Source organism: Pipra filicauda, unplaced genomic scaffold (assembly GCF_003945595.2).
Source record: "Pipra filicauda isolate LSUMZ 115617 unplaced genomic scaffold, ASM394559v2 scaffold28_size6257848_pilon, whole genome shotgun sequence".
NCBI lineage: Eukaryota > Metazoa > Chordata > Aves > Passeriformes > Pipridae > Pipra > Pipra filicauda.
In genome coordinates this window covers 4,509,491-4,524,643 of record NW_024104409.1, presented here as the reverse complement: position 1 = coordinate 4,524,643, position 15,153 = coordinate 4,509,491, and the positions used below count along the sequence as shown (strand labels likewise).

General features: G+C 39.1%; 1 protein-coding gene across 3 annotated transcripts in view; it reads right to left on the bottom strand.

Moving 5' to 3' along the window:
* Positions 1 to 15,153, bottom strand: part of ELF1 (E74 like ETS transcription factor 1) — an 84,793-nt gene that overhangs the window by 12,096 nt on the left and 57,544 nt on the right. For all 3 annotated transcript variants that reach the window (XM_027720328.2, XM_027720330.2, XM_039382890.1), the window contains 4 exons: positions 9,082 to 9,189; positions 8,323 to 8,478; positions 3,573 to 3,656; positions 419 to 611 (listed from right to left, as the gene is read on the bottom strand). In XM_027720328.2, the coding sequence (XP_027576129.1) occupies positions 419 to 611; positions 3,573 to 3,656; positions 8,323 to 8,478; positions 9,082 to 9,189 (541 nt within the window). The remainder of the gene's footprint in view (positions 1 to 418; positions 612 to 3,572; positions 3,657 to 8,322; positions 8,479 to 9,081; positions 9,190 to 15,153) is intronic.

The window sequence follows — 15,153 nt, the reverse complement described above, 5'->3', positions numbered from 1 at the left end:
ATCAGGTCTGAATTCTAAAACTTTATCTTCCACTGGAAAGGGGATCATGTGCAACAAGTAGAAATAATTTAATGAATACACCTGCATTTAGCTTTTTTTTTTTTTTTAGAAAAGACATTCAAATTTATGTAAAAGGCTTGCCCCACTTGAAATCTTCAGTCTTTTACTTTGTCTGTCTGACTCTGAAGATGCAGTTTTTGCAGAAGCACTGAAAAATGTCTGTGCTGAAAGTGAAGGTGACTGACTTGGAGTTGAGGTTAGTAAGGGTTACTTTTAGTTAGCTAATTTATTTTCCTGAAATAATTTCTTCATTTTCCAAACTAATAGAATACTATGTTGTTATACAAATTAGATGAGGCATTAAATGCACACAAACCCTAAGGCAACAAAAACAGTCTTTTATTAAAAATGCACATACCTGAGAGCTCTACCCATTGTTTCATAATTCATGTCAGGTTTGTTTTTGTGTTTTCCCCACAACCTGGACACAGCCTTGGAATCTACCAGTTTGAAAATGCCCTTCTCTCTTTGAGTCCATTTGATATATTTAGGACACGTAGCTTTGTCCTGGAGCAGTGCTAGTAAGAACTCCCAGAGATAAATTGTATTTCCTAAAATGAAAGTATTTCAAAACACACAAAAAATAGAAAAAATATTAGTTGACCATATTTTATTAATGATGCAGATAATCTTAGAAGTAAGAAGCTGGGATCTTTACAAATAGATTGTAATATATAATCAAGACTAGGAAATAGTGATGGAAGAGGATAGGAAAAGATTCCTGTCAGTTATTATAATCTGGATGCCCAAACACCCCAGCCACTTTCTCTGTACCAGTCAGGCACAGTCAACCTACAGCTGCACCATTCCAACCACCAAGATTAGACAGCATTAGTCACCTACGTATCCATTTCCCTCCTGCCTAATCCAGTTACAGAAGCAGTCACTACTGCTTTATCTTGAATAGGAACATGTTCAAGTCTATGATCTAAAAATGTTGGAAATTAGGCTGTTGCTTAAATGCTTTGCTGAATTGAGGTGAGTGTTATAATCCTTTAAAAGGCTAAACAAAATCCTTACTTTTAAGAATTAGATTTATATGGGGCAATCAGTGGTATGTGCTGAGGTAGGTATATCTTCAAGGATGAAGTACAGAAAAAGGTAATTTTTTTTAATCCAGTGAGCACTTGCACTTGCTGGTAGACAACCTCAAATTTAATTTTACAAACAAGCAGGCACAAACACTTATATATGGAAATCCATCACATCTGTTCAGTGTTTATCATGTATAAAGAAACAGTATTAAAATCACAGATTGTGAATACTTAAAACAAGCATAAAATATGCATATTTTTTCTGAACCACATTTAAGGAGTCTAAACTCATACAACCAATTAGATCCTTTTTTCTGCCTTCTTTTTTTTAAGGCTTTTGGGTGTTTGACTTTCTTTTGGGAATCTGAAGCTGCACATAGGCTTTTTAGTTGTTAGTCTGAGAAAGTAAGTAAAAACTTCTTGTATAACGTCCCAGAAGTAGCTGTGCAAAAACACAGCAATGATAGCATGTGCAAGTTTCATAAATTCCACAAAATATGATGCCCAGCACATCAGAAGATGACAGGATCACTTTTGATAGCTTCAGTTTAACCCAGCAGATTTTTTTCCATTTTAACAACCACCAGTCTGATCTCTTTTTCTCCTAAAAAATGAAATTCCCATAGTACTGTATTATAAGCTATATTTAGTAAATACTCATCAAAGTCATCAGCACTGGCAGTACAAAAATGTTAGCAGCTCCTTCAGCAGGTGCAAGCTTGAAAAGTGAGCATTCCTAGAGAAAAAACAACGCCTTTGCAAATGTCTCCCAGCTTACATAAAATAGTCTGTTTGACTTCAGATACCCAGGAGGTAAAGGGTAAGATTGTCATACAGGAGTGAGAGCATTCCCAGCCATTTATGATCTAATACAGGGTGCTTTTGTTGTAGTCTAGACCAAAAATGCTCAGCTGCATCAAGGCAATCTGGAAAATTTGTCACTGCTTAGCCACTGAAATCACTACGAAAACGACTGGCTGCAAAAACCAGGTCTGCTTTACCGACAGGCTTTTTTAACCTCCTCTGAGTCACAACAGAAGAAACAGGTATAAAACTCAGTTTTCTCTAAGCATTGTATAATATAATTATATGGAGAACTTGTTATTTTAGCATACAAGTTCCCCTTAGGGAATACACAGGCAGCTCTCGTGATTTTCTAGCTTCTTGCCTGCCACGGCTGGTCATATTAGTATGTCTTTTACTTGAATTCTGTGTTTCTCAAAATGCAAAACAAATGATCTTCATAGCAGGCAGTGGTTTCAGGCAACACACTCCCTTTTATTTCCTTCAGAATTAGCAATTTTGTAACAATGGACAAATGTGAATTATGATGTATCCTTGCCATCATCGACAGAAACATTAGAATCTTCTGCCTTTTAATTTTTGTGGCTAGTTGCTTTCATATTTTCTATTATTTCATTTGAGCACCACATGGAGGTTCCTCTGATATTCTTCTTTCATTTTTACTTAAAAATCAGGTTGTAATTAAAAAAAAAAGGCAACAAGGTGTACTTAAAATTAATGGCATTAACGTTAAATATTTATTGCTTGCCAATAGTACTTTGTTCCTGTTATTGCAGAAAACGCCTCTTCAAAAAGAAAAAACCCAACATATTCATTTGTCAGTATAGAGACTTTTCTGACTTCATGAGTCTGACGTTGTTATGACACCATTTTCCAAGGCTGGCTGGGCTTCTGTCCCGGCAAGTACTGCATGCATGCAAGCCCATCAGTCCCTAGGCATACAAGCAGGCAGCCGTGGCATGGGGGATGCTCATTTCCAGCTCCCACTGAGTGCAGCACAACTCGCTGGGTCCAGAGCATCAGGCTGCCATTCAGACATGGCACGGGTGCAGGCGTTGAACCCAACAGCAAAGCAACAGAGCTGTTGACAAAACTGACAGGCATTACTGAACAGTCCAGTCTGGAGGAAATGATTTATTGTATCAGTTATGTGGCATCTATTTTTATTTCTCCCTTTTAAACACAGGAGGAATTAAAGTATCAAACCCCCAAGTTTTCTGCTGAAGTCTTCAAGCTGTGTTATAACTTTTCTCCAAATTCAGGGCTCGGTACTTTCTGCTGCTGACTGGCAGCCTTGATTAGCTCATGCAGAATTAGACACAGATGGAACACGTTTTCAAAGATCATCCGTCAAAATAACCAAAGCCCAAGAAACACTAATACAATGCAAAGCACTCCCCAAGACTTCACTGAAAACACAGCAGACCCTGTGGGGGGTTGAAGAGTTTCCAAGAACCCTCGCAACTGAAGTGACAAATACATTTTTCTCCCTAGGAACTGAGTATTTCACCAAGCTCATATGCTTGTCTTTTACTTGCCTTATGATGAGATATCTTAACCATCCATGAACATAAGACTTGGGTTTACATCACAAGAGAACTGGTGAACTTCTTTTTACAGGTCATTCAGAAACAATGTTCTTTTAAAAACTTCAGTGACAACTCTTTGACTTACCCTTTCCATCTTTGTTTTTCTTTTTCACAGATATGTTTGGAGTTGTAGTAGGGGACTCAGAACGAGATGGTTTCGGTTTTTTCCCTGAAATAAACCAGCAGTGAGTCACTGCAGCTTTAAAAAAACAAACAAACGAACAAACAAAAACCCAAACAAAAAATAAAACAAAAAAACCCCAAACAAGGACCTAAAAAGGGAAGAGATATGTTTCCCCAGTTCAAAGAATATTCAATTTCTACTAAGTTAGGAACTCACTTCTATGCTGAACTTCTTCATTTTCTAGAGCAGGATTGGACCCCCTATGCTCTTACTGTACTTTCAGTAAAGACTATATTCACTTTCCTGAAGTCCATGTGCTTTGGAAATTTCTGTGGCTATTTAGGTACTCTTAAGAGCACTTAAAACAGACAAGATGAGAAGAATAAGCTATTAACTCTGGGTAAGAGTTTAAAGAGGAAAAGATAGATAAAATACAGAGCACTATCTTGTTCCCTCATCACCAAACTGGAATTCAGGGACAAAACAAGATTGCCTGCTTCTTTAATCAATTGCAAGTCTCCACTGACAGCAACAAACTACACTATCGTGTGAAACAAACATTTTTTTCCATCCTGTTGTCTTTTACACCTTTTTCAACAGTGGCTGCACATAGAGGAAAGTCACTTGTTTATAACAATCAGAAGAACCAGTAACAAGCTCTGAAAAAAAAATCAGTTTTTAAAGTCATAAGAATGGTGGCTCTATTTGGTAAGGAAGACAGAAAGAAAGTTAGTTACGACCTATTAGAAGAATGAAGAGCATTCATTTGAAAATGCTGCAAAATCAACTACTGAAACAGAAGGAAATAAAAAAATCGAAGTCACGCTGAAATATTTTTCAATATAAAACCTTGAACCTACTCCTTTATTAGTTCTCATTCTCTGCAATGGCAGCTTTTACAGGTGAAGTAATTAATCAGAAACCTTCAGAACTTTCTTATGAAACAGCAATTTATCTTATCAGGTTTTGCAGTGACCTCTTACTACACTGACATTACTTAAATTACTTAAATTACTGCCTATGATCCTTTGAGAGGCAGAACAGACTAAGCAGACATAAGACTCAGAGAAACATATTTCTAGTCCAAATAGCATATTTTCATAATTAAAGATCTAAAGAAAAATATTTTTCTTTTTCTCTATTTATTGCAGTTCAAAAGAACTGATGTTCTAAAAAGAGGCAAGACCAATAGGCCTGAGCAATCCCATACACTATAGCTTTCCACTTTTGGTTTTGTTTTTAGGGGTTGTTTTAGTAAGGAAACAACTCTGCTGCAGAGTAAGAGCGACAGTTTTTCACTAGCTCTGAAAAAAAAAAAAGCTCAGTGCCAGGCTGCACTATCTCCTTTGTTCTAGACTTCCAAGTATAAGGAAGTCATAAGAAACAGTGGTTTGAGCACTCATCTTTTGACATTAGCAGTCTTGCTAAGTCCACCTTTGCACCTTTTTCTTTCTCTTTCTTTGACAGGGTATGAGGGAGGAGGGATAGTTAGTTGAGAGAGCTATAGTGTAGAAACTCTAGTAATACCTGGAGTCCGCTAACTTTCTTGCTTCCATTCAGACAGGATTCATGACTGAGGACAGGACACAAACAACACTCACCATTTTGGCCAGTAATGTTTTCCTTGACTTGAATGAAAGTGGGAGGGAGGAAATCCTACAACGTTGTTTTTTTCATATATCATGATATGAAAGGATAAAGAACTACTGGGGTATATTTTTAGAAAGTTTTTATCCACTCACCACTATAGGTTGCAAAAATGTCAGTTTTCCCTAAAAAGTCTAGATGAAGTCACTCTGTATGGATCAGCCTCTAGGGCACAAGAAATCCCTCAGGGTAACTTTGGTTAAGTGCTTTCCCCCCTCTAAGTTGTGTCACAGGAAGACTCTGTTGGGTGCTAGTCTTGCTCCCCCTCCTGAACAGGTGTAAATGTAGCTATTAAGGAGTAGGGAATGTTATTTTGATGTCACTAATTTAGACCTTATCTCTAAATACCTTCAGTTCTTAAGACACAATGAAGTGGATGAGATTGCAATTGGGTCATGACTGAACTATTGCTGGAAAAAGAAGTACTGATCCCATGTAATTTACATAATTCTGATTAGAGATAACCTAGGCTACTAAATATGAATACTCCGGCAACAGCAATTCTAGGCTCTCTTTCTTCAGCCTAGACTACTTCAGGACATCTCATTTGGACAGTCCTCTACCAGAAACCCAACAAAAATTAGCAACCAGTGAAGAATGTGAAACTTCTTTACAGAAATGTATCCATGTTACTGCTTTATATCGAGGCTAGAGATACTTAAGACGATGGTTTCAGACCACACTGTGAGCTATAATCTCCAGGCGCTGACTGATACCATCAAGAGAAACAATTAACAGAGACACACCAGATATGTTTCCTTTGTTTAAAAGAAGGTATTTTTTGAAAGCACATTAAGCACTAGCACGCATTCTTCTTTGGTTCAATAGAGCATGAATTTATTACTTTTCGGAGTACATCACTAAATTCCTTTTTAGGAAAGAATTTTACAAAGAGGAAGGATGAAGAACATGCAAGAGCTAAGCCTTATGTGGGGCTACCATAGTTTTGGCTAGCTAATTGAATTTATAATTGGTATTTTCACTACCTTCCCATAGCAAATACAGGACTGAAGGTATTAGTACAGCGAATTTCCAAGTTTCTTTGTCTGACACTCCTTTGTTTTTCCTGTCTTTCTGATGCGTAGTTTGGCAGCTCAGTGCTCAGACATTCATGAGTACAAACATCATACTGAACACCTCTGGAGTTGAGCAGATGGGTGGATACAGCTCTCCTACTGTAGCAGTAAGGCTCACAAGGAAAGGAAGTGAAATCACCTCATGACTTCTGGAGAACATTTTCTTGGGGAAGCTCTACTTGACAATGCCATTCTGGCCCAGTTAGCTGGCAACGCTCTGGACTATTCATCCCTCTAAGTTTAGATGATGGGTTAATACACTAGAAGTCTATAAAATCTACAAAAACCCTATAAAATCATGAGTGACATGGATAGGGCAAAATGACCACCACCATTTGCCATGCCTCGAAACTGACCAAAGGAAGGGAAACAGACTGCACTTAAAAAAAACCCCTACAAACAAACAAAACACTCAAAAGAACCCCGCCCATCCACTGCACATCATCCTAAAGTGCACTGCAAAATTAATAACATTTTGCAGCAATTCTTGTACATCAATGACTTATAAATGCTGGGACATTTTGAAGTAACACTTCAACATCACTCAGGCCATACCACCTACCTCATGAACACTGAAATTCACTGAAAACTAGTAGCTAATGAAACACTAAGCTGATGAATCTTTTCTAGTGTTTGGGGTTTTTTTCTAAAGCAAATACACACATTTGCTGTGAAGCAACTGGTTTTCTAACCTACAGCTAGGGAGGAGGAAGGAGTGGGTGTAAGCAGAAGCACAACACGAAAGAGGGTATGAAAGCATCAAACCAAAGAGGTTAAATGTCTGGCAGATAGCAGCTCCTTGTTTTGACACACACAGAAGTCAACAGTATAAAAGAAGAAGGAAAGAAAAGAACAAAACAAAAAACAGTTTAAAATGCTGTGGTTATCTCACAGTAGTGCACACAGCACGGTAGCTTCCCAGTAGTACTTTTAGGGCAGCTGCTGGTAAAGCTCCCTTCCACAGCAGTTTCAGTTCAGCTTTCTTAGGGGAATCAGAGACTTCCTGACCCACACCCCTGCCTGCGGGGACCTTGTGACACATATGGGGCTCAGGGGGCTTCTCCAAGATCTCCACAGGCTGCTATGCTCTCTCTCACAGATAACTCCCAACATTTGGAATTAGCAGCAAAAGTAAAATTAAAAATGCACTCCTATTCAGCAGGATAGCTGACTGGGTAGGTAGCTGACTGGCTGGGTAGCAGGATTCCTGTTTTGGAAGGCTTTTATTTATCATGCTCTAGGGTTAGCCTTAGGATTAGCTCCAGAAACATAATGCCCTTGGTTTATTTTTCTTTTTTTTTTTTAATTTGTTGCAACAGCACCTAACATCTGTCTATATTATATGACTCTCTTTCCTTGTAGACATCAGCTTCAGACCTCTGATGGGGTCCACGTTGAAGTAGGTAGGAAAACAGGAGCAGAAGATCTGGCTAACACCACTTCATTACTCTTTGGCACAGCACCGACTACAATGGAACATCACTACACTGTGTAAACGTAATCTACTAGAACTGGGATTAACACTTATTATAGCATGCAGCTATTTAAAAAAAATTAAATTCTTCATATTTAAGAAAAGCTAAAAAGCCCTCCTCATTCTCATCCCCTATTCTGAACTGATCAAGTATCTTCAGTTGAAGCTAGGTAAGGGCTAATCAAAGTACTTCAGGATTCACAATAACAAAAGCTCTATAGCTTGTATTGCAATTCTGCTCTGAAGAAGAAATATTCTTACAAACAGGAAGAAGCAGAGATTTCTGTTTCCTACAGGATAAGCCATCTTTGCTATCTCTACAACATCATTAGTCTAAGCACCAGTATATGTGCTCACGCTACTCAGGAAGAAAATGCTTTTTCTGCATTTCTAACTGAGCCCACTCAATTATTTTGGCCTGATAACTAGAATGGTTCCAGACACGCACAGGGGAACCGACCATGCCACCCCCTGCTCTCCTACTCCACACTGCTGTCCTCCAGTATCATCTTACCTTTTCTCTTCTTTGGTTGTTCAAATTCTGGAGTCTCTGGTGATTCAGCGTAAGGGTCTGGGGCTTCCACCACCTCAGGGATCCCATCAAGTGTGACTGACACATGTGTAATAGGAGCCACCATATCATCCTCTTCAGCTGCGCCAAACATAGTTGCTTAAAAGAAGAGGACAAAAGGAATATTTTTACACAGCCATGAGGACTTTTAACAGTTGGGTTTAGACCAAAAATTTAAACATAGAATAAAATAAAACTATGACACTTCAGGCCTTCAAGGGACAGAAGACTAGTTCATAAGGGAATATATGAGCTGAAAACATTTTACACAAGCAGAAGCACTACTAAAATAGAAAAATTTAATGATATAACCCACCTCCCCAAAAAAGCACAATTATCTGGTGATCACACATTCACATTTAAGGCAATCTGCAAATATAAGTGTATGTTCTTTTATCCTGACAACATGCTAATCCTCTATCAGCCAAGCAAAACACTGCAATCTAAACCACCCAACTTCATTCATACCTTCCCTTTGTAATTGTTGATTCTTTCTTTTCCTGTTAAACTCTGGCATGGCAATGAAATCTTTCAATGCATACGACATTGGATTTCTGATACCCAAACTATGTACGTAAAGGGTATCTGGAAGTTATAAAGTAATCTTACCAATTCCATGCAACCACACTGCACTGAATGCCTCCTCCTTTCACAAACAAACAAGGCAAATACAGATTGGATTTTCTTTCATAAAAAACTTACTTATTCTTTTTTCATCCAACATAGGACCAGGGGAGTCCATATTGAGAAGTGCTTCAGCAGCCTCGATTGTTTCCATTGTTTCATCTCCATTATGACAAGATGCTTCAACTAAAAGTAAAGGAGAAAAAATAATTCTTAAGAAGCTACAAACTGGACTTAAAGCTTAACACAATATTTATTCTTATTTCATTTCCAGAAAAAAAAAAAAAGAAAACGTAGTAAACATGGTCTTCTAGTACATGAGTAGAAACAGATTAGCTGGGGAGAAAATGCAGACTGCAATAATTTATTTAGTACAGTACATTTTTCAGATTACACGTAAAAAAAACCAAAACCAAACCCAATACAAACCTTTTGTTTCTGCCTCATTGTTCTAACCCCTCTCTTTGCTGATTATGCAGTAAAACACAAAACCCATGAACCTAAGAAATATCACTATCACAAACAATAGTCCAGAGAATATTATTTAAAAAAAACATGATATTGCTAACTTCTTATGGTGGTCCAAAGTGTTATCCACATGTTGATATTTTGTGTTATCCACATAAAAACATGTGGATATGACACTTGAGGACATGATTTAATGGTGAACATGGTGGTGGTGCTGGGTTGACGGTAGGACTTGACGATCTGAGAGGTCTTTTCCAACCCTAACAATTCTATGGTTCTATGAATGGAAGTGAATTCCATAAATAAGAGATGCTCATAAAAAATATCCAGTCATTTAGACTGGAGGAGACTAAAAAAAATATTCCACAAGTTCTATTAGACAGCATACGATCTAAAAGGTGTAAATGAATCCTAAACCATTCAAATTCATAGGAATTACAGGTAAGGCTAACAGTGCAAGCTCCAAGAACATACTGGAAAGCAAACATGAAACATGAAAAGCAATACAAAGGGCTGGCAAACCTTCCAAAATTTTTGACTTCTAGACAATTCCTCATCAATCTCAGGAGGGCAGTCATTAGACAAATCCAAAGTTCTTGAGCATTAATTTATGATGCTTAAGGTACGTATGAAGGTCATCTGAGGGTACACACCAAAAACATCCAGTAAAATATCATTTTACAAAATAACAGCTCTCCCAAGAAGATAATATTGGCTTAACTGGAAGAGTACTTCACCAGAGGATTTTTTTAAAATAACTGTATTATGAAAAATAAGACAGATGGTAGTTCCTGGTACTGTAAACATTTAAAACTGGTTTACACGTTCTTTTAGAAATTACTGTTCGTTGGAAATGCATAGGCTGGGCTTCCTTATCCTTTGACATGAATTTGATGCAACTTTGGGGAATTCACTTGCATCTATCAAAGTGATAAAAAGGGCTGCATTAGTATTCCCCTCCCTAGGACACCGAGAAACCTCATCTACTTTCTCAGTCCAGCAAGGGTAATAAGTCAGCTTCAGGCCCTCACTCCTTGTTTAGCTTTGAGGACTTTTGGGTGGTGCAGTTACAAAAAAAAAAAAAAAAAAAAAAAAAAAAAAGGCAGACATGCACGTTCAGACACAATGTAATGACCTTGGAACATTTCTTACATTTCTTCGCACAAAAGCAAGAAGTTTATGCCAAAATTTCTATACTTAAAAAAAAAAAAACAAAAAAACCCTTAAAAATATCAGAGCAATAACAAGATCATCCAGCTCAGTTAGCAATAAGCAATTACACAATTAAAAAAAACCCAACCAACCAACCCTGGTTTCACCCCACATGTTTACAACTTCAGCATTTGTATCATTAGGAGAGGGCAAAGATGAATGCTGAGGTGCACACAAGAGCCCTACCTCCTCCACCCAGCTGTGCTTTACAGAAGCCTCCTTACCTTCTGGATTTTTTCTTTACCTTAGTCCCACCAGCCCCAAGAGTAAGAGGCTTAGGCTAAAACAGAATAAAGCAGATAGGTGTTGGGAACCCCTGATCCACACAGCAACTCATCCTGTTGCCTACAGGAACACCTCCACCCCATATCTTGCAAAGACATTCAGACAGTTAAGGGTCTGCACCTTCTTGGTGACATCTCCAAACAGCCTTAAGAAATGAGGAACACAGAGCTGGGGAGGAGGACAGCATGAAGAGAAAAGGAGAGGCAGTGAGTATGGACTAAGCTCCCGGCCTGGGAAGCCATAGAGCAAGACAGCAGATTGCAGATAATTTTGTCAGGCAGCTGGCAAGCTCAAGAGCTCAGCCACAGAGCATCTCAGTCCCAAGGGCCAAACAGCATCACTAGGGAATGTCTAGCCAGCTGAGGAGGAGACACAACATGTACAGCCCATGCAGTCTCTGGGCATGCTCATGCTTGGCCTGGTGCTGATTACTTGATCATTTCTGGTTCTAAGTTTTATCTGGATGCAAACTTTCCATACCATTTCCCAGCATTACCAAGACCTCAATAAGGATGTGACCCTAAATATAGGCACGCAGCACTGACAAAGCAGTTGTTCTCAGTTCCAACGCTGAATGGACAGGAAGGTTAACCCGCCACAATCCAGCTCAGCCAAAGCCATGGAGCATGGCTGGTTTACGCTGCCACATACAATTTAAAAGCTAGCAGTGGTACCTCCAGGTTCTCAGCGCTGCAGGCAGGGAGGAGAGAGCTGCTGCTGTCTCCTCTTTCCCCACTGAGAGCTGTAGGAGGACCAAACCCGCTCACTGGCTATCAGGTTATGGAGTAGAGTCACTTCTTCCCCCGAACAACAGCAGAGGTTGCCAGCTTTACATCACTGTTATACGACATGGCTAAAGGTCTACCATCCTTATCCAAGACTAAAGAAAGGAACATAAAATAGCCATATAAATAATGTAAGCATAGAAATTCATATAATTTGATGCTCACAAAAAACATAAGCATGTTAAGGAAATTACCCAGTCTGACCATTCATGAGACTCTCTGGCAGTCACACTCCCAAGGCCAGAGACTGCCATTGCTGGGGCAGAAGTCCCTTCACAGGGCATGGCTCAGTGAGCTGACGGTGCCCAGCTTGACTCCCCACACACCCCACTCACACAGACCAGGTTTCCTTACTGGTTCAAACCCAGGTTTCCCATGGCAGTTCAGATGTCTCATTCCACAAAGCCATTTATTCACAGCACAGTAACACAGAAACAGCCCGAGCTGGTGCCTCCAAGGAGGACCCCCAACCAAGAAACCCCTGGGCTTTTATACCTTTACAGTCTACCCATGCACAAGTCTTGCTCTTCCTGTCCGTGTCCCTCCACCTCACTGGTGTCACCAGTCTTCCTCTCCTTTGTTACCTAAAAGGTCAGCAATTCCTGGCTCCTGCTGTGTCTCTCAGTGTCCATCCACCTGGCTGGCTTCACCCATCTTCGTGCCCTTTGTTATCCCAAAGGTTGACAGTTCACAGCCCTGTGTCTTGGGCTCCCACCCAGATCTCAATCTGTTTGCAAGCAAAGCTACCTGGACTAGATGTCTTCCTCAACAAGCAGCAGATTTAAGAAGAACTGGAATGAGATGGTTTATTTGTTACACTCGGCAAAGTCAGAACTGAAAGAACGAGGGTGGAGGGTATAATTTCTGACAGGTATCACATTTCAAACATTATCTTAAATAGGTGTAAGCTTTTTTTTTTTAAAAAAAAAAAGGAAAAAAGGTAAAAAAAATGAGTAAGGAAAAAATGAAAAAGGGAAAAACAGTCAGGGAAGAAAAAATGGGAGAAGAAAAAGGGAGGAGAAAAAAAGGAAAACAAAAAAGAGAGGGGAGGGGGGAAACCACACCTAAAAATATCTTCAGTTTTTTCCCAAGGTCCTCTACAAGTTTTTGTTTATCTGAGCAAGCCACAAATGTAAGCCTCTGTATCTGCATGCCAATTACAGCCCAGTTACTGTGAATCCAGGTACGCTATGAATCAGCGTTGGCCCGAGGCTTGCCCAAACAGAGCTTTCTGCTCTGTAACTGTGCCTCATGTTGGAAGTTCCCCAACTCAGTCCAAAGTCCTGCTTTCCTTACTATTGTCTTTTTTGAAATTTTTACACCACTCCAGCCAATCCTGACCCCTCCCTTTGCTTCGCTGGTGGCTGGCAGCTCTGGAGAGTGGACAACACAAGTCCATGTTCAGGCCGAGATAAGGGCTGTGGTACTCACAACTGTGTTTCAATTCACTGCTGGCTTTACTAGAGACAAAACCAGGCACTGCAAAGCCTCAAAATAATGTCAGAAGAAATCTGAAGTTACTAAAGGTATAAAGAGATCCACAAAACACAGACAGAGCTCCCTTTTGCAGAATAGCTGGCTGTTAAATTTAAGCACTCACTTTTTAGTATCAACTCTGAGCTGATTGTTATCAGACACTGGAAAACTCAGTTTAAGAACCCAAGTACTTCAGAATACCTGCACATCACCCTTCATTTTCTTTTTAAAATAAGGCTTCACACTCTATAAAGAAAATTACCTCACTGGGGAGGTATATGCAAAAACCCTCTCTGTGCCACAGGCAGCCGTGAATAATTTCTTTACAAAGTAACTGAAACCATACCCCTTTTTTTACAACTGGCATCTCATCAACCCATAATCCTCACAGATTAACACTGAAGTTCAGTTTCCACCTAACTACTCCTTTGGATTTCTTTGTACATCACAAATGACTACCTAAGATGCTGAGTTTGTGCAGGACTGCTAGAGCTTCACAAAACGTACAAAGCAAATGCTACCGAACTTCAAAATGTTGTAAAATAAATTCAGAACTGGTTAGTAATAACTGTTATTGATCTCTGAAAATGCACACTGCTCCCTATTCAGACTAGGGCACAGGGCATTTAAGTGCAAATTTTCTGTCCCTCCTCTGTCATCTCCCCCCCCCCCAAACTGTCTCAGTGCTGCCACTTTCCTGTTCCCATGAAACAATGCCAGAACAGGTGAACCACAAAATGGCAGGCTTCGATTAACTGTTGTTTTTTCTAAATTAAGCTCACCAGTCATGGTAAAGTTAAAAGAAAAAATTATAACAATAATTAAAAGAATGGTTTCAGGAATTACATTAGTTCTTTCTTCCTGTGCACCTTAAAAGCATAATTAGCCACAATGGTAAAATATACAAAGTGTAGCAAATTGTACTATCTGACAAGTTGGCTTGGAATTTCTTCTGCACAAAACATTATCCCCTGTATTTGTCACAGGAAAAAAATTTCAATATTCCATTTAGAGATAAAACTAAATTCAAAGCCAAATGCTCCAATTAATTTTGTTAATCACCCTTTACTACATGATGGTTAATCATTTAAAATTCCATAATACTGGCAACAAACTGACCATAAAATTGCCATCGCTGTTTCTTCCAGGGAAAACTGCTTTTAAAGAAGAGGGTGATAAGGCAGGTCTGCCTATTCATTATAAAAAAATTACAGCGTGAAGGTTAACTAACATAGCTAAAAAGCTGGTTGCTGGCCATCTCTCAGCAGGGCTTCACGTAAAACAGATGCTGTTCTTACAGTTTTCTGCAGGTTATAATTTATACTACAGGCAAGTAATCACCAGTGTGTGACAGCTGTGCTTTTGAAGGGCTGAAGCTACATCTTATAGATGAAAAAACCTACCACCATCCATTATTCTGCACATAGATCCCTAAAAAGTAAGTGCTTCAGTATCATGAGGCCTACCGCTAATTTCCGTTAGTCCAGGAGAAAAGAGAAGCTTATTGTTTTAGAGTCATAAAACAGTACTGAAAAAAACAGTAACTTAAAAAAGCCTAAATCCTTCATATTAAGCAGTCATCGCTTAGTAAAGTTTAGTCATTAATGATGGTGGTTTCAGTTTTGTTTTGCTGTGAACTTCAGGCTTATAAATATTTTACTGTGGAATTAGTACAGCCTTTACAATGTCTGATCCTCTCTCAAAGGCATAACGTGGAAGTGACTGAAAAAACTGGTACAAACTTCAAAGAGTAAAACAACTCATTTCACTGTGGAGACCAAACATGCGCATGAATAAAATCAAGGAAACTTTAAAGAAGGGAAGAAAAAAAAAAATCAGCTGAAAAAAGAGTAGGTGGGAAATTCTAGTTACAATTAGTCTCATTTCAGAGGCAGCCTACAGCAAGTTGTGCTTGAACTGGGTC